We start from the raw sequence: 23,566 nt of genomic DNA on the forward strand, positions 1-23,566 counted from the left end.
ATTTTAAAGTTTTCATCATAGAGGTCCTTCACTTCTTTAGTTAAGTTAATTCCTAGGTATTTTATTTTTTGTGGGGCTATTACAAATGGAGTTTCGGCTGTCTTCTTTCTATAAAACCAGTCTCATCTGCTTGCCCCATGTGGACATTCTAGTTCATAGAACAAGAATTGCTTGTATAAGAAGTCACAAGTGGATACAATTAAGATCTTTAGAATGTTTTGTGATTTTTGTCCTTTTAGAGATCATCAAAGGACATCTTGTTCTTCTCCAAAACCAATCCCTACACTTAATTGTCTTTGATGGTTTTCTTTGGCATTATTGGAATTTGAACTCAGGGCCTCTTGTTTGCTGAGCAGATGCTTTCTCATTTGAGCCAGTCCCCTCATATCTAGTCTTCCTTTTTTTCTTTTTGTTTTGCTTTTTAGTTATTTTTAATATATTTATTTAGTTATTTTTGAACCCATGTTCTCCTAGATAGCTGAGACCATAAGCATATATCAGCACACCCAGCTTGTTGGTTGAGATGGAGTCTCAGTAACTTTTTGCAAGGGTTGGACCTGAACCACAACCTTCTCAGTGCCCATTTCCTAAGCAATTGTGATTACAGAAATGAACAATTGCACCCAGCCCCTTTGTGGTGAGTTTGCCTGAACTAGTCTTGATTTGAATGGTTGCAAAATGATGATGGGGCAATTTGCTACTTCCTCCACTATTGTTCATTCCAAAGAAAGCAGCAGCTCCCTCACCCCATATCCCAGCCCAGTGCCTTCGGTTGTTTCTATTTCTCAGAAGTGTGGAGGCATGGATTTCCTACTGCCCGGAATGATTGTGCTGTTTGAATTTCCCCCGATTCACCCATGGGTATGGCTCCTCTCAACATGCTCTAAGACACAGCCCTTCAGTTTACTTTTTTTGTTGCTGTTGCTAGCTTTGGGATTTGAACTCGGCCTGGGCGTTGTCCCTGAGCTTTTTTGCTCACGGCTAGCACTCTACCACTTTGAGCTACAGCACCATTTCCAGTTTTCTGTGGTTAATTGGACAAAAGAGTCTCAAGGACTTTTCTGTCTGTGCTGGCTTTGAACTGTGATCCTCAGAACTCAGCCTCCTGAGTAGCTAGGATTACAAATGTGAGCCACCAGTGTCTGGCTCCCATTTTAGTTCCATAGTAACAAAGTGTTCCTGATTCTCCATGCGTCTTCCCTTCTCCAGCCTCGGAATTGGCCACTGGTCTGCAGAGCCCTGATTTCTTTCAATGAGGGGTGTTTGGAATCTAAGGCAGGTTCTGGATGTGTGCTTTACCACTGGGTTCTGCTTCTAGAGCCTTCGGGCAGATTCACCACTGTATGTGGGCATCCCGGCCATGTCCCTGCATGTGTATAGCCATAGTCCTGTGTGTACACACGTGTGCATGTGTATACAAATGAGCATACCTCCATGTGCTCACACACATGCACTGACTTTATGAGTGCAAATAGGTAACTTAAAATAGTGTCAGGACCTATGATTGAATAAGTGAAGGCCATAGTGAAAATAAGTAAGTAATGGCAGCAATAGATGAGTTGGCAGCGATAATAGTAGTTGGCCATGTTGTTCTAGGAAGATGAAACTTAATGTAGGCTGGGGCTCAGACTGGGCCTGGCTGTCAGGCAGGGCTGATTCACCGCTGGCTCTCTCTGCAGAAGAGCTCAATGTATTGAGCGGTATGGTGTTCACTTCCCACGAACGCCCAGTGCCAACAATTATTCATAGAAACATTTTAAGATGTGGCCTGTGAGTGCACCTATGGAGCAACGACTTCTTTAATGGCATAGAAAAAACACTTTGCTCATTTTATTCTAAACGCTAACGTGCTTGTGTTAATGAAAGACAATATACCACTAACTGCGTGGGGCTCAAAGCCCACACACCAAACCAACAGGTGAATGAGGGAAAAGCATTGCAAATACCGTCCAAGTTTTACTGGATATAGGAGATCTCAGATATGAGGCTCCAGGGAGCCCTGAACATCTTGATGACGCGAGGACAATGGTGCAGATGTGTGACACGGCCCTTGGTGAGAAAAACCCAGCAGAGCCTGACCATGGAGACTCTCCCCTGCCTCTCCCCTTCTCCAGGGTATGGGTCAGGATTCCCCTGGAATGGAATTCTTAAGGGAAAAGGGAGAGGACAGAGGGGCCTTTCTAGGTGTCATGGCTGTCTTTGGGGGGGACAGGAAGTCCCCCAAGCACTCAGCTCAAAACACTCAGCAAGTCGCTGGGGCTGTATTTGGGGTACAAGGTTCTGAACCCTGTTCCGAAGGATCATCATGGTGGAGAAAAGCTTTGACCTTAAACTCCAATTTATCCTTCCCTGCCTCCAGGTGGTGAGGTATGAATGTTATGATTCCTAATGAGAAGTAGCTCCTGGCTGTAGGTTTCCCAGCCTTGCATTCATTCATAGGGCATCTTGCTCTGGAAAACTTTCCCTTCTTGCATAAGACATGTGCAGTTCGGAGTCCTTTCCCTAATCCATTTCTTCTCCATGTTCTAAAGCAAGTGATGAAGTTAGACTTCCAGCAGAAGGCTACATTCTCATGGATTCACCTAGGTAAAGCCAAGGGAAGTCATGATGGGACAGAATGCCATTCTTGTTGGTGAGACCACTTCCTCCTTGTGCAAGTTCTAGTGACTCACCAGATCTACTTTATGTTTCAAATTTGTCCTAGGACTTCTATAGTGATGGGGTTTTATTTTTTGGTCCGATCGTGGGGCTTCAACTCTGGGCCTGGGCGCTGTCCCTCAGCCCTTCAGCTCAAGGCTAGCACTCTACCACTTGAGCCACAGCGCCACTTCCAGATTTTTTTTTTCTGCTTATGTGGTGCTGAGGAATCAAACCCAGGGCCTCAATCATGCAAGGCAAGCACTCTACCACTGAGCCACCTTCCCAGCCCAGTGATGGGGTTTTAGTTCTTGGAAAAATTCATTTGGAGGTTGCACCAAAATGTTTCCCAGCATTCATTGCGGACACCCCCCTGATCTGATTTCCCTGGGAATATCATTGGTATGCAAGGCCATTATCGTCCCTCATTCTATTTTCCCTAAAGTAGAACATAATAACGTGTTCTTTACAAATCTTTCCACTTATGTAAGGAACAAACACATCTTCAAAAATATGTTGCCTGGCATCTACTATTTGGTTTCAGCATAATCTTCAGGATTACAGTAATGTTAAATGCAAAAATATTCTTTCCTGACATAGTCAAATACATTGGCCAATTTATGCATTGGTCGGCTTTTGCTATACTAATAAACAAACCCAGCGTTTTAGTGCTTTTCCAAAATGTGCATTTGCTTCTTGCTTATGAATCCAAAGATTAGATTCTATCCAACGCTGCTTGTCAACCTCACTCCCTGTGTCTCTTTTCTCCTAGTCCCAGGCAGAAGGAGCAGTCTGTCTGTGAGATTCTCACCTGTCAGAAGCTACTGAGGACCCTTCCTGCTTTCTAGCCAAGGTGAACCATGACAAAGCTGTTAAAACAGCAGGAGACACCTTCTACCTGTGAGCTCCCTCTGATACACAGTCCATCAGTTGAGATCCATTCTTTTCTCCCTGGGGGTTCGAGAATCTTACACATCAATGGGCAGGATTGCAGTCATTACAGAGAAAGAGCCACTATTTCATTGTACTAAACTAACACGCATCTACCTTGTCCTTTAAAAAATAAATCGCAGTCCTGCACTTTAGAGATCCACTCTCCTAGCTAGTCTTCTAGATAGATCTTTAGTCCTGTGTGGCTATCATTCGGGAAACTTCATTCAAGACTCTCTCCCTCTCCCTCTTTCCCTTCCCCCTACCTCCCCCCTCTCTCATGAATTCTGTGTTTCCTACTCCAGCAGCCATCATCTGGCTTAGTGTTTAATGTAAATTAAAATATGGTGACTATATTAAGACCACATCAATCGACTTTCATATGAGATTGAAACAATATGAATAAGGTAGAAGTTCCCTTTTTGCCCACATCAGAAGTTAGCAATTAGCACAGTGTATGTCTCTTTACATCCCTGCCTATGAACTTTCATATTCATAAAAATGTACAGAGATGTTTACTTGCCCTTGTGTGCGTCATGTGGTAACACTGCGTCTCTTACTCACACTGTTAGCCTTTTCACTCTGCGTTCTCTCCTCCCCCACAGCAGTGCAGTGTGCAGAATGTTGGTGTTATGGTGTGTTTCCTCCGGCCCTCTTCCCAGTGTTCCTGTTTGTTTCCAAATTCTCACTGCAGTGAACTTTGTGTCTTCTCACAAACGGCCCTCCATTTGGCTTATAGACGTACAAGTAATTATGTTGGGTGGTATGCAAGTGTATAACTGAAATATGTTAGTCAAGGAAGAACTCAAATAGTGTAATTCCTTAGAAAGGCAAATCAGAGTCCAGTGAAATAAAATCCCAGGAAGTGGTTACTAAAACGGGTAGGATGGGGTCAAGGGTCAAGGAGTAGACCAATGAAGAAGAGAAGAGGGGGGGATGCAGACAAGAATTGAATGTGTATCTTACAGAATTAAGGAGTGTGAGGGTATGGTGGGTAGGGGAGGGATGGGTGGGAATGTTGAAAGAGGTGACATTGATGAAGATGCATTATTATTCATAAAATGGCATCTTCTTCACACAACTACTGCAAGATAACTTCTAAAAGCACCAGTACCCCTCCACCCCACCCCCAAAAGTACAAAGGGTCCTCCATACCTGCTCAAGTGTTTCTCAAGGATAGATACAAGGTGAGTTATGTCATCCTTAAATTGTATCAGAGTGGAGCCAAACTCTCCTCCCAGGAGCTCTTACCGGGTCACACCCTGCGCACAGGGGACACTGTGGTCCGGCTGCCCCCATGCACTCCCAGAGGGGGAGGTGTTCCATGTTCTAAACGTGTACCGATCGGATGGGCGCAAAATGGTGCTTCAGTGTGGTTTAAAACTGTTTTAATTCCATATCTTAGCTATGGTAAATAATGCTGCAATAAACATAGTTGTGCTGGTAGCTTTAGTGTGGTCTTGTTTGTGATCATTTGGGTAAATGTCCCAAAGTGGGATTGCTGGGTCATAGGGGAGCTCTATGTGGAGTCTTTTGAGGAACCTCCATACTGCTTTCCAAAGTGGTTGAACAAGTTTACATTCCCACCAACAATGAAGTAAGGTTCCTTTCTGTCCACATCCCCTCCAGCATTTGTTGTTGTTTGAGTTCTTGATTTTTGCCGTTCTAACTGGGGTGAGGTGATATCTCAATGTTGTTTTGATTTGCCCCTCAGTAGATGAATGGATCAAGAAAATGTGGTATATATACACTATGGAATTCTATGCCTCCATCAGAAAGAATGACATTGCCCCATTTGTTAGGAAATGGAAAAACTTGGAAAAAAATTATATTAAGTGAAGTAAGTCAGGCCCAAAGAAACATAGGTCCCATGGTTTCCCTTATTTGCAATATCTAGTATATGTATGAGTCAAGTGGAAAAGGTCAGATAATGTGATGTCAGGAAAATGAACCCTTAGATATGTATTTTAATGTTTTTTTCTTTCATGCATGTGTTTCTAACGCATTTATAAGATTATCTCTTTGTTACTTTGTATGTCCCTCCCCCACAGTATAACCCCTGCTTTCACTATATTTGATGTCAGTATAACTTGTGGAGGAGATGGGGAAAAACCAGTTGTTTAAGGATACAGGTGGATCTGATGCAACAATGAGAAGTACAAGTTGTCATGTCCAAAACGAGCTTTACAACGTCGGTGCGGGGGTGGGGGGGAAGAGGGGGGAAGGAGAAGGATTGGGATTGGGGGGGAGGAGGGAGGCTGGGAAGGGATGTGAAGGGTAAACAAAGGAGGAGGCTGCAATGCTTGGTAAGAAATGTACGCATTATCCTGCCCATGTAATTGTAACCCCTCTGTACAGTATGTTCACAAATTAAATTAAATTAAATTAAAAAAAACTGTTTTAAATCTGATCGAGATGCTCTTTCCAATGAGCTTGGCTACGGGAGGACGCCTGGACCGTTGTCTAGGAAGATGGCTCCAGCTGGCCTCGGGCTGGCCGGGGGGCTTCTCCCGGCTCCCATCTTGAGCTCTGGTGCAGTCACATCTTTGGCCATCAGTTCTCTCTGGTCACACAGAGCCACTCCTGAGGGGGACACTCGGAGTAAGAGGCTGACACACAGCAAAGACCTCATAGATGCCGGGTGCGTTTTCATCCTAGCGGGCGAAGCAGAGTGGGGTTGTATGCATGGCGGGCCTCACCCGATGGTCCAGGGGCGTCTCAGAACCCAGCTCGTAGCTGGTGGGACACGGAGGCCTTGCTCAGATCACAGTCTGGTTCCAGCCAGGCCTGGCCTGGAGCCTCTCTCACCCTCCAGCATGCCCACAACCCTCAACTCGGCCAGCCTGGTTTGTGCATGCATTCCAGGAGGAATCCCGCTTCTCAGGAAGCCAGAATTTCCATAAAGACTTCCAGGATAATGCCCACAAATGGGCATTTGCTCTATGAAAGCCCAGGGTGCCCAACAGGCTGCCGAGGGGCCTAGGGTACCCACAGTGCTCTCGGGCAGCGCAGTACCAGGCAGGCAAGTGTCCCTGAGCTACAACCCTAAGTGGCAAAGGACAGCGTGTCTCAGCGGTGGTGCGTGTGCTCTTCCAGCCCAGCTGGCATGGGTTGGTGCCCTCTCCTGATGCGGGGTGTGGGAGAGGAAGGCGCGGGGCCCAAGGCAGCCCTCCAAGCCACCAGAACACAAGGACAGGCCTTCCCTGGCTGCGGTGGCTCATGGCTCGTGTGGCGGTCTCTCTGGGATGGAGAATAGTCTGGCCTTTCATTTTCGACACTGTATAATTATTAAGATTTCTTTTTCTCCCAGGCAGCAACAATCACATCTTGTTCTATTAAATTAAATTATTATCATATATTTTGGGTGTTCGGAACATTGAGTCATTATCTAGTCATGGAAAGGTAAAGCCGGATGGATCTGCCTTCTGTCTTCAGAAGTTCGGGTTTGCCCATTAAAGGGGCGTGCTCATGGCGGCAAACTGCTCCTGTGTGTCGGGGTGCATGCTAGACTTTGTGGTCTGGCACTTTTCCTTCCCGAACGCATGCTAAATTTTCCTTGACCTTTCACGTACTCCAGCGATGCATTTCTGTTTATGGGAGGACAGGGATCTCATCCCCTGTGGTGTTGTGCGGGCGACAGCTGTGGCTGAGACCCGAGCAGTTCAGCTTTGCCTCTTTCTAGTGGTCGCGACCTGACCAGAGAGGGTGATGCTGTGCTGCTTTGGGAGAAAACGAAATAACCCTCCAAGTCTCCAGGATGTTTTCCCAGGTAACTGGCTATCTTGGGGAGCCCCATTAGACCCAGCCACGGTGGGACAGGGGAGGGGGGGGAAAGGCTGGAGGGGGGGAGGAGAGGGGAGGGTGCATGGCCTAAAGCAACAGGGATTTATTCTGGAAGTTCTGGAGGTGGGCGTGTGAAGTTAAGGAGACAGCATGGCCGCTCTGTCCAGAGGATCTGGAGATTTCCTCCTGCCCTGCCTCCCATCTTCCCAATGGGTCTTTATGTGTGTGTGTGTGTGTGTGTGTGTGTGTGTGTGTGTGTGTGTCTGTCTGTCTGTCTGTCTGTCTCTCCAGTTTTGGGGCTTTAACTCAGGGCCTGGAGACTGTCCTTGAGCTTCTTTTTGCCTAAGCCTAGCCGTACCACTTGAGCCACAGTGCCACTTCTGGCTTTTTCTGTGTATGTGGTACTAAGGAATCGAACCCAGGGCTTCATGCATTCTAGGCAAGCACTCTACCACCAAGCCACCTTCCCATCCCCCTGTCCGTCTCTTTTCCCAGTAAGACACCAGGCACTGGATTTAGGATGCCTCCCGATCCAGGATGGGGTCCTAGGCACAACTCCATCTTCAAAGGCCTCCGCTTCCAAATAGCGTCCCCAGCTGGGGCTGCGGGTGTGCCTGGATTTCGCTCGGTACCTCACCCCAGAGCAGGGTCGGGGAGCAGCGTGCGGCCAGAGATTGCATGGGCTGTGCACGACCTGACGACAAGTCTGCTTTAATCCAGAGTGACAAGTCTCCCCTCCCCACATTTCAGGGGCGCCGAGCCATCAGAAAATGACGCACACGTGTCCCGTGGCCCTCGCAGTGAAAGACTCAGCACGAACGCGTCGCCTCCGCGCGGTGTTCACAGAAGCACAGGGCAGCTTAGGGCAGACGGCGAGGCGTTGGTCCTGGGGTGATGGGGTCCCCAGAGCTTCAGTTCATGGTGCGGGGTCCGTGCTTTCTCCCAGCCACTCCGTGCTACAGGTGGGAACGGGGCAGGGCTCAGGAGAAGGGGGATTCGAGGCAGAGTGCTCCAGGTTGCACAGTGCATCCTGGCGCTCACTTCTCCTCTCAGTCACCCACAGCCCACTGGAGGCCCCGAAACACCCAACTCATGGGCTTTCTCTGATATGGCATCTGACATTTCCCATGACGATTCCAACTCAGCTGTTGGCATATGGATTTGGGAGTTCGTGTAGAGGCATTCTGATTCTTGAAGCCAGAGGGTGCATTTGAATAAACACTGCTTTAGCAGTGATAGCTGCTGTATGCCAATTACTCTCTGAAACCCTCACAGCAGCCCGAAGGTGGAGACAGCACAAGTATCCTCATTGTACAGTGCAGGAAACTGAGGCTGTCATCCCCGCTACTCAGGAAGCTGAGATCTGAGGATCACAGTTCAAGGTCAGCCTGAGTAGGAAAGTCTGTGAGACTCTTATCTCTAGTGAACCAGTGAAACTGGAGGTGGAGGTGTGGTTCAATTGGTGGAACACTGGCCTTGAGTGCAAAAGCTAAGTGAAAAGAGTTTCTACCTGATAGGGAATGAGGAGATGTAGAAGAGTGTGTAATGAAGTATTGGTACAGTTTAAACACCTGGATTCTCTCCGGATGCACATGAAGCCCCCAGCAGTTGTTAATCCTCTGGGTCACCCAGGTCCTGTGTGGGATGGTCCTCGTCCTCAGTTCAGAGCTTAAGGGAGTGCGCAGAGAGCTCCCACAGAGCCACACAGAGCAGTTTTGCGGCCTCCCGAGCTTCATCTTCTCCTCTGTGAAGCAGGAATCTCAAATCCACTTTGCAGAGTCTCTGTTGGGACTAGAGGAGCCGAGGCCGCCGACATGGGTCTTATGTGCAGTCAGTACTGGTCACGGCCAGGGACTTTTTGAGCAAAGACAGAGTATGTGAAAAAAATGATTTGTTTTTCCAGCAAAACATTCTGTGCTTTCTCTGTTCTTCGAAGTTCCTCCTAGCTCTATCAAGGTTTGCTAAGAAGGAATTCCTTGGGACAGGGAAAAAGAGGAAGGAGCTTTTGCTGGATCACTTCTGGAATGCAGAGGGGTTGGGGGCAGGGGCCTAGGGGTGGAATCTTCTGGAAGAGAACACTGATTTTTTTTTTTCTGGCCTTGTTCTTCTTTTTCTTTGGTTTTCTGAGGTAGGCACTTCCTGTACAGCAAAGGCTGACAGTGAGGTGACCATCCTCGGACCCCAGCCTCCCGAGTGCTGAGACTATAAGTAGATACCACCAGCCTCTGCTTCTCTGGGATTTTAAATTAGGCAGACTAAGATTCAGAGGAAGGGAAGGGAAATCATTCCAGGAAATAAAATAGCAGTGAGGGTACAGTTTTCAGAGTCAACGCGCGAAAGAATATATATCTCCTTTGAATGGTAATTCAATTCTTCATTCAATGACGAATCTATAGACTTCATCTTATGTATTGTGGGGTTGCCAGGTGAGACAATAAATGAATCGTTTGTAATATAAGTATATCCTGTTTGAGACTTGAATTGTGCTTATACAGAACACTAGATTGCTTAAGAGCAACTCAGATCTACCTGGGCCCTGTCTGTCATCCAGCAATTTGCAGACACCCGTGGAGCAGGTCCTGGGTTGAAGAGTTGAAGTTGTTGAGCTGTGAGATGGCACTCTGTAACATGAGTTAGCTTGCTGGGCCTGGCCCACACTTATTAGGGATCTGGGCCCCTTGGGGACGGGGGTGGCCTGTTGGAGTACTGGGGTTCCTGCAAAGTATAATTTATCATCATAACATTCACTATGTTTCTGGGCACTGGTGGCTCACGCCTTTCATCCTAGCTACTTAGGAGGCTGAGATATGAGGATCATGGTTCAAAGCCAGCCCGGGCAGGAAAGTCCATGAGACACTTATCTTGAATTAATCACCAGAAAACCAGAAGTGGTGCTGTGGCTCAAAGTGGTAGAGCTCTTGCCTTGAGCTGAAGAGTTGAGGGACAGTGCCTAGGCCCAGAGTTCAAGCCTCATGACTGATTAAAAAAAAATCACTCTGGGGGCTGGGAAGGTGGCTCAGTGGTAGAGCGCTTGCCTTGCATGCATGAGGCCCTGGGTTCAATTCCTCAGCACCACATAAGCAAAAAGAAAAAAAGCCGGAAGTGGTGCTGTGGCTCAAATGGTAGAGTGCTAGCCTTGAGCGGAAGAGCTGAGGGACAGCGCCCAGGCACAGAGTTCAGGCCCCATGACTGGACCCCCCCAAAAAACCCCCCAAAAAAACAAAAAAATCACTCTGTTAAGTGTTCAAGTAATGATTTTGAGTAATTTTCCCAAGTTGGGACACTACCTCATCACTCTCTTGTTTTAGAATATTTTTGTTACCCCAATAAGGTACCTGGTGCCTGTTCACCCCTGACCCGCCCCCCACCCAGCCCCAGGCAGCTGCTAATCTACTTTCTGTCTCTATGACATCACCCTTCCCAGACAGTTCCCAGGAGATGGGTACAAAGCTTGTGTCTGACTCTTTTCAACATAGCATATTGCATTTGAGGTCCAACAGCACCATAAATGTGGTCCAATTCTTTCTGTAGCTGAATGATTTTTCATGTATGATGAGCGACACTTCGTCTGCCTTGCTTCATGAGTTGATGGACATTTAAGGCTTCTGCCATTGGCTGTGATAAACATATTCTACATGCACATTTGCGGACACACAAAGAATGCAATTTATACTCAGTGTGTGTGTGTGTGTGTGAGAGAGAGAGAGAGAGAGAGAGAGAGAGAGTTGGAGAGTTGGAGCCTGAGGGGAGTGATAATGGTTGATTAACGTTTTCTTTATACAACCATTTTAAGAGTTAGGATATTATTAACCTGTGTTTGTGTCTGATACACCACCTGTGTGCCCTGGGCAGCTCTGAGGAGTGCTAAACGCAGAGAGATGTCTTGGGGAAGCCAAGGACAAAGTCAGGGAGGAGAAACAAACCACTTAGCAGCTTCAGTGAGGCCGGGCACAGGGAGGATTCGAAAACCAAACTTAGGGGAGCATGCAGTTACAAACTTTTGTATGAGTGGGCACGGAGTCTCCTCGGGGCAATGGAAAATGGAAATTCTGAATGAGGATCTGCAAATGTTTAGAATCAAAGGAATCGGGATTGTGCAAATTGAGCCTGTAGAAGCGTCTGGAAAGTTCTAGATGATAGAGAGAATGGGAGGAAAATGAATAGCCACTCTCTACTCTGCCTTCTGTGGGAAGCAGTACCCCGCTCTGTCACCCAGGAATTACTCTGCTCCCCTCATGTCTGTGGCTAGGGTGCAGCACGCTCCCCCAATCAAAGGGGGGTTCCATGGGGCTGTGTGGAGCACAGTGATGGGGGGGCATTGGAAAGACCTACTGGGGGTTGGTTTTGTGTTTTTAGCTGTAACCCATGAGCGCTAGGAAGCAGGGCTGCCCACCCGGGGCTCTTAGTCCACCATGTGACTAGAACCAAACTGTAGTGGAGAGCCTGGCCACATGTCTTGGTTTAATGCAGCTTTCTGCCATGTTTTTATTAGGTAGTTCCTGGCCATTCGGCCACCTGCACTCCTTCTCTGAGAAGTGGGAGGAGCTGGGGTTGGGCAGTGGGGTGGGCCGGGCCACTGATTTGAACCTCCACCTCCCCACTGAATTGCTGAATTTCCCCGTGGAAACTCCGCAATGTCTGTGACAGGTCATAGAGGCTCTAACAGGGTCAGTGTGGTACCTGACTGGGGGGTGGGGCGAGGTGCAGGGAGCAAATGCCTGCCTGGCGCCCCTCCTGGTCCTGGAGGAGCACTCCTGGTCCTGGAGGAGCACTCCACACGGGGACTCTGAAGGTGAGGCTGGTGAAAGCCCTTTAGACCCCCACCCGTTCCTGCATGACCCAGCCCCGCAGTCACTTCCCACATTCCCGGTGCTCCTCAGAGGCAGAAACACAGAATCCGCATTCCACGCCCCCGAAGGACCCTTGGGGGGCCCTCCTGTGTGGCGGTGCCCCTGGAAACCAGAGCGTGGGGTCTGGTTGATTACTGACACCTGTTGGGCCCTCAGGAGGGGCAAAAAGTGCCCGGATGTGTGGTCATGAAACTCGGGAGAAGTCCTTCCTGCGTGCCCTGTCTTAGAGGGTTGTTGACCGGACAGGAGAAAGTAACCAGGAGAAGGAAGTTGTTTTTGTCTTGTTGATATAGAAACAGGCCTCAGCATTCCTCTAGCGGTTAGTTTTCCCTTCTGTTGCCCAGTGGCCACCAATGAGCCTGTTATCTTGATCGCAGTAATGGGGGGAATGACACAGCTCAGGAAACACCAGCATAGTATTTTTGGAAACAAAATGGGAGATTGTAGTTAGGCTACCAGGCGCCGCACCAGGGAAAGGCTGGCTGCTGCTTCTCCTTCTTTTCAATTGGAAACATAGTTTGTTCAGTTAGGAACTGGTACTAGGTACCTACTAAGATTCATTATTTCATATTTGTTATTTCTTTTTCTTTTTTATTTAATTTTTAATTTCATTGTCAAGGTGATGTACAGAGGGGTTACAGTTGCATAAGTAAGGTAGTGAGTACATTTCTTGTTGAGCTTGTTACTCCCTAATTTTCTCCCACTTTCCTTCCTCCCCTACCCCAAGTCTGGCTTCTGATCTGTGGGGCTTTTACATAAGCTGTAGGCAGAGGTTGTAGCCACAGCACGGTGCAGGAATCGCAGGATGCCTGTTAGCTGGGGAGGTGTGTGTGTGTGTGTGTGTGTGTGTGTGTGTGTGTGTGTGAGTGTGGGTGACACAGGGCAAGGTGACACAGGGCAGCCACAAAGTCTTTATTGTTATTCCAAGTAGCATGGCCAAAGCCAGTAAAGCATGATTTTACTTACATGAACAGAATACCTTCAGGTACAAAAATACCAAAACAAAACAAAACAATCCCTCTTCCCCCCCCCCACATTCCAGAACTGGAAAACACAATCGTACCCCAAAGACACAGCACAGTGTAGGAATTCAGGCGGCAGGGGAGAGGGAGGGAGGGCCCAGATTTAGATAAATATCTAAGGTAAGAAAAGGGGTTGGCAGATGCCACCTGCAAACAGAAATCCACAGTGCCAGCGAGGACCTGTCGCCCTGTGCTAGCAGGAGTGGCCGGCTTTGCCCCACAAGCCACGGGTGTTCACGCCCGGTCCTCCAACTCCAACAGCACCCTAGCCAAAGGGACAGGGATCCCAGAAGCATTCCTCCTCTACCTACATAACGTTACACTAATCTTCCTGTTTAGAAAATAAATAAAAGCACCTCCCAAGAAAGCCACCCAGTTCTTCCAGTGTCTCAGGTGATCTCAGTGTCTGAAGATGCCTTGTGCAATCTGTGCTCACACCCCAGGTCCATTCTTGTTTTAGAAGGAGCAGAGACATAATGGGGCAAATGCAGCGAGCAGGTGTCAACCCGCAAAGCCAACTGGCACATTCCCCGGCTCCTCTTCCCCCCTTCCCCACCCCCCACAAAGTGGGAAGGGGGTTACCTCCATGTGCTGCTGTTGTTCTGGGAGGGCGGGCCGGTGTGGTGTGAGGGTAGGAAGAAGTTCACGAAGTTCATTGCCTTTGGGTAGCTGCTTGGTTGTTAATAGAGTCCTCCGGCCAAACTCAAGTCTCTTGCGGAGTCAGTGCAGAGCTCTCCTGGCTTCTGACAGCTGGAGGTGGGAGCTATTAGCTGTCTTTTGGTGGAGGGGAGCTCTGAGCCCCCCTACAGGTTTGTGAGAACCCCCCCCCGCACCCCCTGTCTGATTGGCTGGAAACACAAAAGGTATGAAGCAGTGAACAGGCAGGCATACAAACCCTGGGTGCATGGGAATGAATGAATGAATGAATGAACAGAGTCCTCCTTCCTTCATCCTGGAGGATTCCTCCACTTCAAGGCTGTGAACACACGGTTCAATCACCTCTCTGGGCATCTGGGCTAGGCTGGGGAGGGAGGGGGAGGGAGGATGGGGGCCGCCTGGGTCCCCCCCTAGCCCAGGCTCACGCCGCCGCAGCCGCACAGCAGCTCCCGGAAGGTGTTGCGCAGCTCGGGGCTCCGGAAGGCGTAGATGATGGGGTCGATGACTGAGTTGCACATGATGAGCACCAGGTAGGTGTTGAAGTGGGCGGCGTAGCAGACGCAGTGCGGGTTGGTGGGGCAGGTGATGATGAGCACGAGGTGCAGGAAGAAGGGGGTCCAGCAGAAGACGAAGACGCCCAGCAGGATGGTGATGGTGACGGCGCCCTTCAGGCAGGAGTGCCGGGGCGGGGCGCCGTCGGCGGGGGGCAGGGCGGCGATGCGCTGCACGTGCAGCCGGGCGAAGAGGAACATGTGCACGTACAGGGTGCCCATGAGGAGCAGCATGGCGAAGAACATGGTGACCAGACACACGATGACTGTCTTGCTGTCCGAGTAGACGATGAACACCACGCCACAGACGCCGCAGCCGGCCCAGATGGCAGCGATCAAGGCCAGGGCCTTCCTCACCGTCATGATGCTGTGGTAGCGGAGGGCGTAGAAGATGGTGACGTACCTGTCCACGGCGATGGCCAGCAGGTTGCAGATGGAGGCCACCAGGGAGATGCAGATCATGGAGTCGAAGACATTGTCCATGTGCTGGATGAACTGGTCCTCCAGGGTGAGGTAGGCGCCGTTGACCATGGCGATCATGATGGTCTCCAGCGCATTGGACACGCTCACCAGCATGTCGGCCACCGCCAGGCTGCAGAGGAAGAAGTACATGGGTGAGTGCAGGTTTCCATTCCGCACCACCGCCAGGACCACCAGGATGTTCTCCAGAAGGCTGACGATGCCCAGAGCCAGGAAGACCTCGGGCTTGATGAAGACCTGCTGGCAGAACCGGCCGCTGCTCTGGTTGCTGAAGGCGGGGGCTGCCGGGGGCTCTGAGCTGTTGGGCAGTGTGGGGTGGGTAGAGGGCGGGTGGCAGGAGGCGTTCATGGCTCACTGTGGGGTGGGCGTGGGCTGGGGGAGGCCCTGGGGGTCCCAGGGAACGAGGGCTGCTGGCCAGAGAAGCAAAAAAGACACAGTCCCCCTCCAGATGCCTTTTGTGGATGCTTGTTCAGGCTAGGCTTAGCTTTTGGTCTCCCCTAGAAAAAGGGGGAAGGGAGGGAGGGAGGAAAAGGAGAAGAGAGAGAGAGAGAGACAGACAGACAGAGAGAGACAGACAGAGACAGAGACAGACAGAGACAGATAGACAGACAGAGATAGAAACAGAGGCAGCCAGAGAGGCAGAGGCAGAGAAAGAGAGACAGAGATTGAAACTGATAGTGAGAGACAGAAACAGAGACAGACACAGAAAGGAACAGTGAGAAAGAGAGACAGACACAGAGAAACAGTGAGAGACAGACAGACACAGAGACAGAGACACCAACACAGAAAGCAAGAGAGACAAGTGAGACAGACAGAGTCAGATGAGATGGAAAGACACGGAGAGAGGAGAGTGAGAGGCGCATGCAGAGCGAGCGGCGGCAGAGGTGGAGCCGCAGCGAGCAGAGACTTCTGATCAACCGTCTCCTCTCGGACCCTCTCGGTCTCCTCGCACTTCCCCACTTGCGAGCAGGGAATCTGCCACTGGCTGCTGCAGTTACGAGGTAGAAGTGAAGGGGGGAGGGTGGTGGGAGGGTGGAGCTCAGGTTTTATGTGTTGTGGGAGAGCAAACAACTCCTACTTAATGTTCGGTGCTAGGAAGTGACCACTGAGCATCAGGCACCTGTCTGACTGACAGCGGGTCCTGGGCTCCTGGGGTTCTGCAGGGAGATTAGGAAGCAGACTGCTACCCTCTGCTGGCCAGAGGGGTCCTCTGCGGTGGAGGCCCAGCAGCGATCTGTCAGGGAAATGGCCATAGGTGTCTTGTGTCCATTCGTCTGTGTGTTGGTGCGATCACTTAAAAAATTGCTAGTGTCAGGTGCTTGATGGGTGTAGGGAATGTAAGTGAGCAAGAGAGATGGGTCCCCACCTCCACCCCCAGACTACCGTGGAGGGTAGTTTGTAGATATTGTAGGCTGGGTTCAAGAGAGCAAAGAATGCAACGAAGTGAGTTTTGATTTTCAATGCCTAGAAGAATGCCACTGGGACGCAGACCTTTGAGTGTGTAACGTGCTCTGTCCGAAGAACAATGTGCACGCCTCGATGGAAAAAGAACTTGTTGCTAAGAAACGCTAGTTGTCCTCTGAGCCTTGTGTGCGTGCGTGCGTGTGTGTGGGGGGGGTCTGTGGCGGCGGCGGCCCACGGACTCGGAGGTGGTTGCTGAGGCTGAGGTGGGTGGGCAGCTTTGAACGTACGACAGCAACGAAGTTGGCCCCACCCAAGGGCTTCTCTGCTCACCAAAGTGCAGGCGTGGCGCTGTTCACCAGGGTGTAAGCCGCAGAGGAACTTTTTGCCCCGCTGGAGTCAGGCTCCTGAGAGTCCCTCACTGCCTGTCATGCATTTGGGAGTGTGAACCGGGCCGAGGCGGCTCCGACCTGCAGGTCAGGACTGGCCGGGACTTTACGGGGAGGAGATGTCAGCCATCTGTCCCATGTGTTTCTCAGCTCCCGGGAACGACATCAGAGACTCAGATGCTGGCGCAAGTGCAACCAAAGAGCCACCATGAGGCACAGAGACACAGTCTTGTCATCTGAACCTAGAGGGTGGCTAAGCCTGGGAGACTGGTGGTTGCAGTCAAGCCAGGGTAGACACATCCCTGAGACTCCATCTCAACAGAGGGAGGCTGGCTGTGGCCACATTTACCTGCCAGAAAGCAGACTGGAGTCTGGCACACTGGGGGAAGGAAGCGATGCCTTGTTTTAAATGAAACTGGCAAAAAGCAAGGCTGGTGGTGTGGCTCAGCAGTAGACCCCCCCCTCCGGGGCAGGTGTGCAGCTCTGACTTCAATCCCTAGAACCACCTGAAGTCCAGGGCGTGTGCACGTTCCTGCTTGGGTTAACTTAGCTGCCGCCACTAACAGCGGGAGGGTCTAGGTTTTGATTTCCAGGAAGAGGGGGTGCGGGGTGTGTGAGGGGGCTGGTGGAGTAGGAGAGGGCTCTGGGATTGGGGTGCACGCCATGCTGGGTCTGGCCCCTGACTCAGAGAACCACATGCAGAACATGGGTGTGGAGACCCCACCTCAGCTACCAGATCACAGCCCCAGACCCTTCAGGGAAGACTCTGCACCAGCGTGCTCAGCTTCTGGAAGGGGAGCCGGGCGTAGCTACCGTTGCCGTCCTCACCAGGGGGATCGAGGGTGGTGAGGCACAGACAGCACTTGGCTCTGCCCAGCATGTAGAACTGGGGAACAGTTGCAGAAACAGAGCCGGGGAAGTCCTGCCAAAAGCTGGGATCCCAAAGGGCTCCTTAGCATATGTAGGAGTTCGAGAGTGTCTGGGGGGGCTGTTTCGGCAGAGGGCACAGGGTGGGGGAACTGGGGTGCAGTTAGGGCTGGAAGACTTGAGATTTTAGACAGGCTGCAGGGTGGGAAGTGGGTTGAAAGGAGCCCCAGAAGCGGAGACACCTGCCTAAAGCAGGGAGGAGCCAGAGGGGAGGAGGGAGGCTCTTAAGAGGGAGGATCTGGGACCTGAGGCTGGACATGGGAGTGCCGGAGGAGGCCACCAGGGAACTCTCCTACTTCCTTCCCAGTGGAAGATGGTTCAAGCTAGAAAATGCAAATGTCAGAATTCAACAGCTGGTCTGCTCACGAGGTGGTGGGCTGGGAAGTCAGCTTAATCCCTGGTTCATGTCAGGTTTGATTTTGTAGAAGGATCATATAAATTCATCAAACATGGGGTCACTTTCAGCCTGTGCGACACACACACACACACACACACACACACACACACACACAGAGCAGGTGGATTAGTGACCCTTCCATCTCAGCAGGGATTTAGAAGGAACAGCCCTTACACACGGACACATTTATGAAACCAGGAAGAGGTCGACCACCTTCTCAAGATGGACAACCCATAATAAGTGCCACAAATATTGCCAAAAGACAGATGGAAATGCTTGCCACAGGCCCAGTTCCTCGGTCCTCTGTGGGAAGAACTCGCTCACACTAATAAGAAGATGACGGCTTTTCAGAATACGGGGCAAATTGTCTGAATATTAATGCAATAGGCCATGCAAATGGCTAATAGACCGAGGAAAAAATGGACAGCCAGGGAGAGGAAAATCAAAGTGAGATTTGAGCACTATTTTTTTTCCAGTTAGGCTGACAAGAATAAAAAAAAGATTGGAAACTCAGGAGAGAGAGAGAGTGGGCAGAATTCCAGAGTGTTATCAGTGTTTGTAAACAGTCTCCCTGCCTGGCAGATTCAGCTTGGATAAAAACTCATGTGGGTGTGAATCTCAGGCTTGGATGAGAGACTTGAGCAATCAATACCACTTGGGTTTATTTTCAGTGTCATTTATGGTGCTAAGTCACTACTCTTCCAGATTGGGGAGGGGGGGCCCAGGAAGGGATCCATTTAAAGTACAGCTACACTATCCGGGACCTCCAGTGTCGCTGGGTACCAGGGGGCTCACCCCTGTAATTTTGGCTACTCAGGAGGCTGAGGTCTAAGGAGTGAGGTTGAAAACCAGCCAGTGAGACTCTTATCTTCAATCAACAAGCAAAGGGCTGTAAATGGAGATGTGGCTTCTGTGTGGTAGAGCACCAGCCTTGAGGGACAAAGCTTAGGGTAGGTACCTAGATCCTGAGTTCAAGCCCCAGTACACACACACACACACACACACACACACACACACCAGTGTCACCTGCATAGGGAAACTCATGGCCTCTGAGGTCTTTTGCTTGGCCTGGGCTGTACACACAGTACCACTCTTCCCTTCCATCTTCTGGCTTATGCCTCCTTTCAGGAGAGCAGATTGCATGGGTTCTTGGAGCTGTGTCCTTAGCGCTGTCCCTAAGTGGTGCCAACTTGCTCTTCTCTGAACGCAGTGCCTCTCTGTCTGGCAGGAAGCTGCACAGATGCGGCTGGCCCTGCTTTTCCATCGAATCCTCTATAAGTGCATTGGCTTTATTTTAATAATGGCACGGCATGACCATCACTGTCAGTGTTTGCCATATGGTGCTGGCATATGGGGGGGGGTCCTGTTTTGAATCTGTGATAATAAACTGTAACGGGAATTTACAGTGGATTAGTAGAGAACCCAACCAGATGGTCACTGCACCCAGAAAGCTCTTCTTCAATCTTCTGCCGGGTAGACTGGATCCACGCAGCTGAAATGTCAAATTATTTTCATAGCTTTCTTTCCACTTTCATATACCAGCTTACTCCTCATTCCAGCTCCCCACTGCCAGGCCAGCAGGGTTCAGAAGTTTTTAGTTTGCTCTCAAGCACACAAGCGACAAGAGCTAGAGTTCATCCAAGTCAAACACTTTGTGTTTTAAAAGACATCACCCAGAGAGCAGTGGGGGAGACAGAGCAGTTGAGGGTATAGGGTACAGCCTCTCAGTTCCCAGGGGGACTTGAAGAGCAAACACAATGTACCCATTCCATGTGAGAGGGAGAAAATACCTAAGAAAGGTTGAACCTTTGACGTTGGTGCACTTGACTGACAGGTGGAAACCATCCCAGACATCCCCCGAGACTCTGGCATACTCCCTTAGTCCAGTCATTTTATGAGGCACGAGGTATTTTAAAAAGCAATTTTAAGCCAGGTGCTGGTGGCACAAGCCTCTCATCCCAGCTACTCAGGAGGCTGAGATCTGAGGATCCCATTTTGAAAGCCAGCCTGGGCAGCAAGTTCTGTGAGACTCTTTATCTCCAATTAGCCGTTAAAGAACTGCACTTTGAGATGTGGCTCAAGAGGTAGAGCCAAAAAGCTAGAAGTGGAGATGTGGCTCATCAGGCAGAGCGCCAGCCATGAGGGAAAAAGCCAAGAAAGTGCACGAGCCCTTGCCTTCAAACTTCACTACTAGCGCGCGCACGCACGCACACACACACACACACACACACACACACACACACACACACACTCACACAAATTAAAGTTACGTTTTGTTTCCTAAAACAAACAAGAAACTAAGAGGGAAAGTAAAAACTGTGTGAGGTGTGATTTAGAGCAGTCAATGAGATAAAATAGCAAGGAAGGCTTTAAAGAAAGAAAAAAAATCACAATGGTTGATGACAAGAATATTGAATCAGCCGGGCTGAGGAAGCCCGGAGGACAGCTGGAGGCAGGCTGGATGTTCAGTGTGGGGCCTCCGATGGTTTTCTCGGTACAGTAACTGCACTCCCTCCCTCCAGCTGTGATTTGGAAGCAAGTCCAAATTTCACTCCAAGCACTCTGTCTGGTTTATGTCGTTGAACATAATATCCTTTTTCTATCCATTTTGCTAATGACAGGCTTTATTCCCCTCTCTCAATATATATATATATATATATATATATATATATATATATGCTCAGAGAGATGATATACATTATGGTGATCTCTCTCTCTATATATGATATGTATGTATAAAGATTATAACACACATATAATCTTTTCTTTACTCATCCATCGTTGGGCACCTGGGCTGATTCCATACATTAGCTGTGGTTGGTAATCTTGTGATAAACAGGAGAAGGCAGTTGTCTGGCTGGTGTGCTGAGCTTGTTTCCTTTGGACGAGTCCCCAGGGGTGGTATCTGGATGGCAGGATAGCTGTATGTTCATTTTCTGATGAATAGTGATGGTGTTCTTCATGGTGGTGGAACTAATGAGCCCTCCTACCCCGTTCCTGCCAACAGCGGACAAGAACTCTTCTTCCTCATGCCATGGCCAGCATTGTAGTTTGAGGATGACCTCTTACTTTAGTTTTGAGTGCCTCACTTGTATTTCTTCTGCAAAGAAGATCTTTTAGTTCATTTGCCTATCTAACATTGGGCTACTCTTTTCTTATGTTGCATGGTGGTTTTTGAGTTCTGGTAGATCATGATGTGAATCCTCCTTGTAATTGTCGTGGTGGTAAATATTTTCTTGCATTCTATGGGTTGTATCTTCACACTCTTGATTTCCTTTTGTTGTGCAGAAGATTTTTTAAATTTGATATGACCCTCTTAGTCTATTTTTTGCCCTTGTTTCTTTTGGAATTAGGACCAAACTGTCATAGCAATGCCTTGAATTAATTTCTCTTTGTTTTCTTGTAGTAGTGGCAGAGTGTCAAGTCTCCTTAGGTCTTTGATCCATTTTGTGGCGATTTTTGTATAGCACAAGATATAAGGGTCTAGTTTCTGTCTTCCATGTGTGTATAGCTAATTGTTCTGGCACTGTTTATTGAAGAGGCTGCCTTTTCTCCAGTGTCTGATTTTGGCACCTTTGCTGAGAATTAATTGGCTGGAGATGTATCCGCCACCTCATTAATATTTTTTTATTGCTTATTAGTGTTTGAATGTCTCTTCTGACATTTGCAGCTGATAAATAAATGAATATTCTGGTCGTGAGAAAGACCCCTTTGGCATGAAGGTAATCGTCATTCAGAGTGTGTCTTCAATGCATCAAGGAGAACAGAGCCTTCCCATATCTGTGAAATCGAGATAATTTATTTCCTTCCAAACCTTGGCTTTCTTAAATTCACAATTAAAGTGAAGCCAAGCCAGAGGAAGGGAAAGGTAAATAAAAAGGAGAATTTCTGTAATTCTGGTTTGCCATGGCTCAGCATTAAGAAGGGCAGAAGAAAGCTCTTTCCATTCTTCCTCAGCTAACATTGGCAGAGCAAGGCTGGTGAGGGTCGGGTGTTTGCAGGGCTGGCGCGGCTAATTGCATTTTCATTTGTGCAGCTTTCAGGACTACTTCTCCACAGAGTTCCCTTTTGAATGTGTGCTGGTTGTTTTGGTTGAAATTCTTCCGTGGAGACTGAGTTAACAGACCTTGCTTCTCACGGAGGCACCCTGTACACAAAAGGACTCAAAATACTTGGTATGCTTTGGCTCAGTTTACAGATCCATCCGGCGATTTCACGAACACCTGTGAGAGTCAAGATTAGGCTGCCGTTGGGGAGCACAGCTGTAGATGGGCAGATACTTTCTGATACAGCGCGCGTTGTCCAGTGGGTGGGCAGTGTCCTGTGGGGGGAGAGGTCGGCCTTGGGCTCTTGTTGGTGGCACCGAAGCAGGTGTAAGGACAATGAAAGAGGTCTGGGCCAACCCTTCATGTCTGAGCCTGCATGGGCTAGAAGTAACGGCCATGGTGGGCTTACTGCATGCCAGGCTCTGTGCTAACCTCTCCATGGCCAGAAGTGAAATGAGTTGCGGCACTGACACAAGGCAGAGAGCAGAGCCATCAGCACCGCTGCTTCACAGAAGAGAATGCGCAGGCGCCGAGGTCTGTGCAACTTACTGAGGGTCACACCAAGAGCCAATCATCAGCCCGAGTGTGGCTGGAGGTGTGGCGCACGGGGTAGAGCGCCGGCTGTGAGCAGGCAGGCCAGGCAGGCATGAGACCCTGAGTTCGAACCCTAGCTCCAGCGAGAGAGAACACAGTGGTGTCTTCTTCCCCCAGCGCCTCCTTGTTTTAGCTAGCAGGAAGTTGGGGGGAAACCGGGCAGAGGCCTTTTAGTTTAATGCAATCCTATTAATCCATTTTTGTTCTTATTTGCGTGGTCATTAGAGTTCCATTTAGGAAGTTACTGCCTCTGCCTGCGTACCCCAGTGTTTTCCCAGTTCTCTTCTGTAGTAATTTTAAATAGGTCGGGCTTTACATTAAAAACCCTCAAGCTGGTTTAAGTTGATGTTAGTACAGGCTGGGAAATGGAGATCTAGTTTCAGCCTTGTACCTATGGACATCTAGTTTTCCCAGTACAACCTTTCTCTAAGATACGTTTTATACTTCCTTACCAAACAAACAAACAAATCCCCAAGTCCAGATGTGTATAGCTGCACAGATTTACTTCTGTGTCTTCTGTTTTGTTTCATTGGTTTTTGTGTCTCTTTTTGTGCCAATACTATGCTGTTTTTCAAAAAATAATATGTCTGTCATAATATGTCTATGTCTGGGTCTTTTGTGCTTCAATATGAATTTAAGAGTTTTTTTTTTCTTTTTTCTGTGAAAAACCAACATTGGGATTTTGGTGTGAATTGTATTCTTTAGGTTTTGGTTTAGTTTTCTCCCAATAGTGTAGCCATTTTTACAATGTAGAGTCTGATAATTCATATTTATTTGTCTTCAGGTTATGAATAGTAAATTTTCTGGGTGTATTAATTCAAGGGATTTATTTGCAGTGCTTAAAATACATCACTCCATGCTTCTTTTTTGCTTTAAGGTTTCTATGAACATATCTGCTGTTT

The 23,566-nt window shown here is 49.0% G+C and overlaps 1 protein-coding gene across 1 annotated transcript; it reads right to left on the bottom strand.

Moving 5' to 3' along the window:
* Positions 1 to 14,289: 14,289 nt before the first annotated feature.
* Mc3r (melanocortin 3 receptor) lies at positions 14,290 to 15,370 on the bottom strand. Its single transcript, XM_013024332.1, has one exon. It carries the CDS (start codon positions 15,256 to 15,258, stop codon positions 14,290 to 14,292), a length of 969 nt encoding a protein of 322 aa, XP_012879786.1. The 5' UTR covers positions 15,259 to 15,370.
* Positions 15,371 to 23,566: the final 8,196 nt, after the last annotated feature.

The sequence above is a fragment of the Dipodomys ordii genome, unplaced genomic scaffold, assembly GCF_000151885.1.
Source record: "Dipodomys ordii isolate 6190 unplaced genomic scaffold, Dord_2.0 Scaffold75, whole genome shotgun sequence".
In the NCBI taxonomy this organism is placed as follows: domain Eukaryota; kingdom Metazoa; phylum Chordata; class Mammalia; order Rodentia; family Heteromyidae; genus Dipodomys; species Dipodomys ordii.

Coding starts and splice junctions, on each gene's coding strand:
- Mc3r (XM_013024332.1), bottom strand. CDS start 15,258: ATGAACGCCTCCTGCCACCCGCCCTCTACCCACCCCACACTGCCCAAC.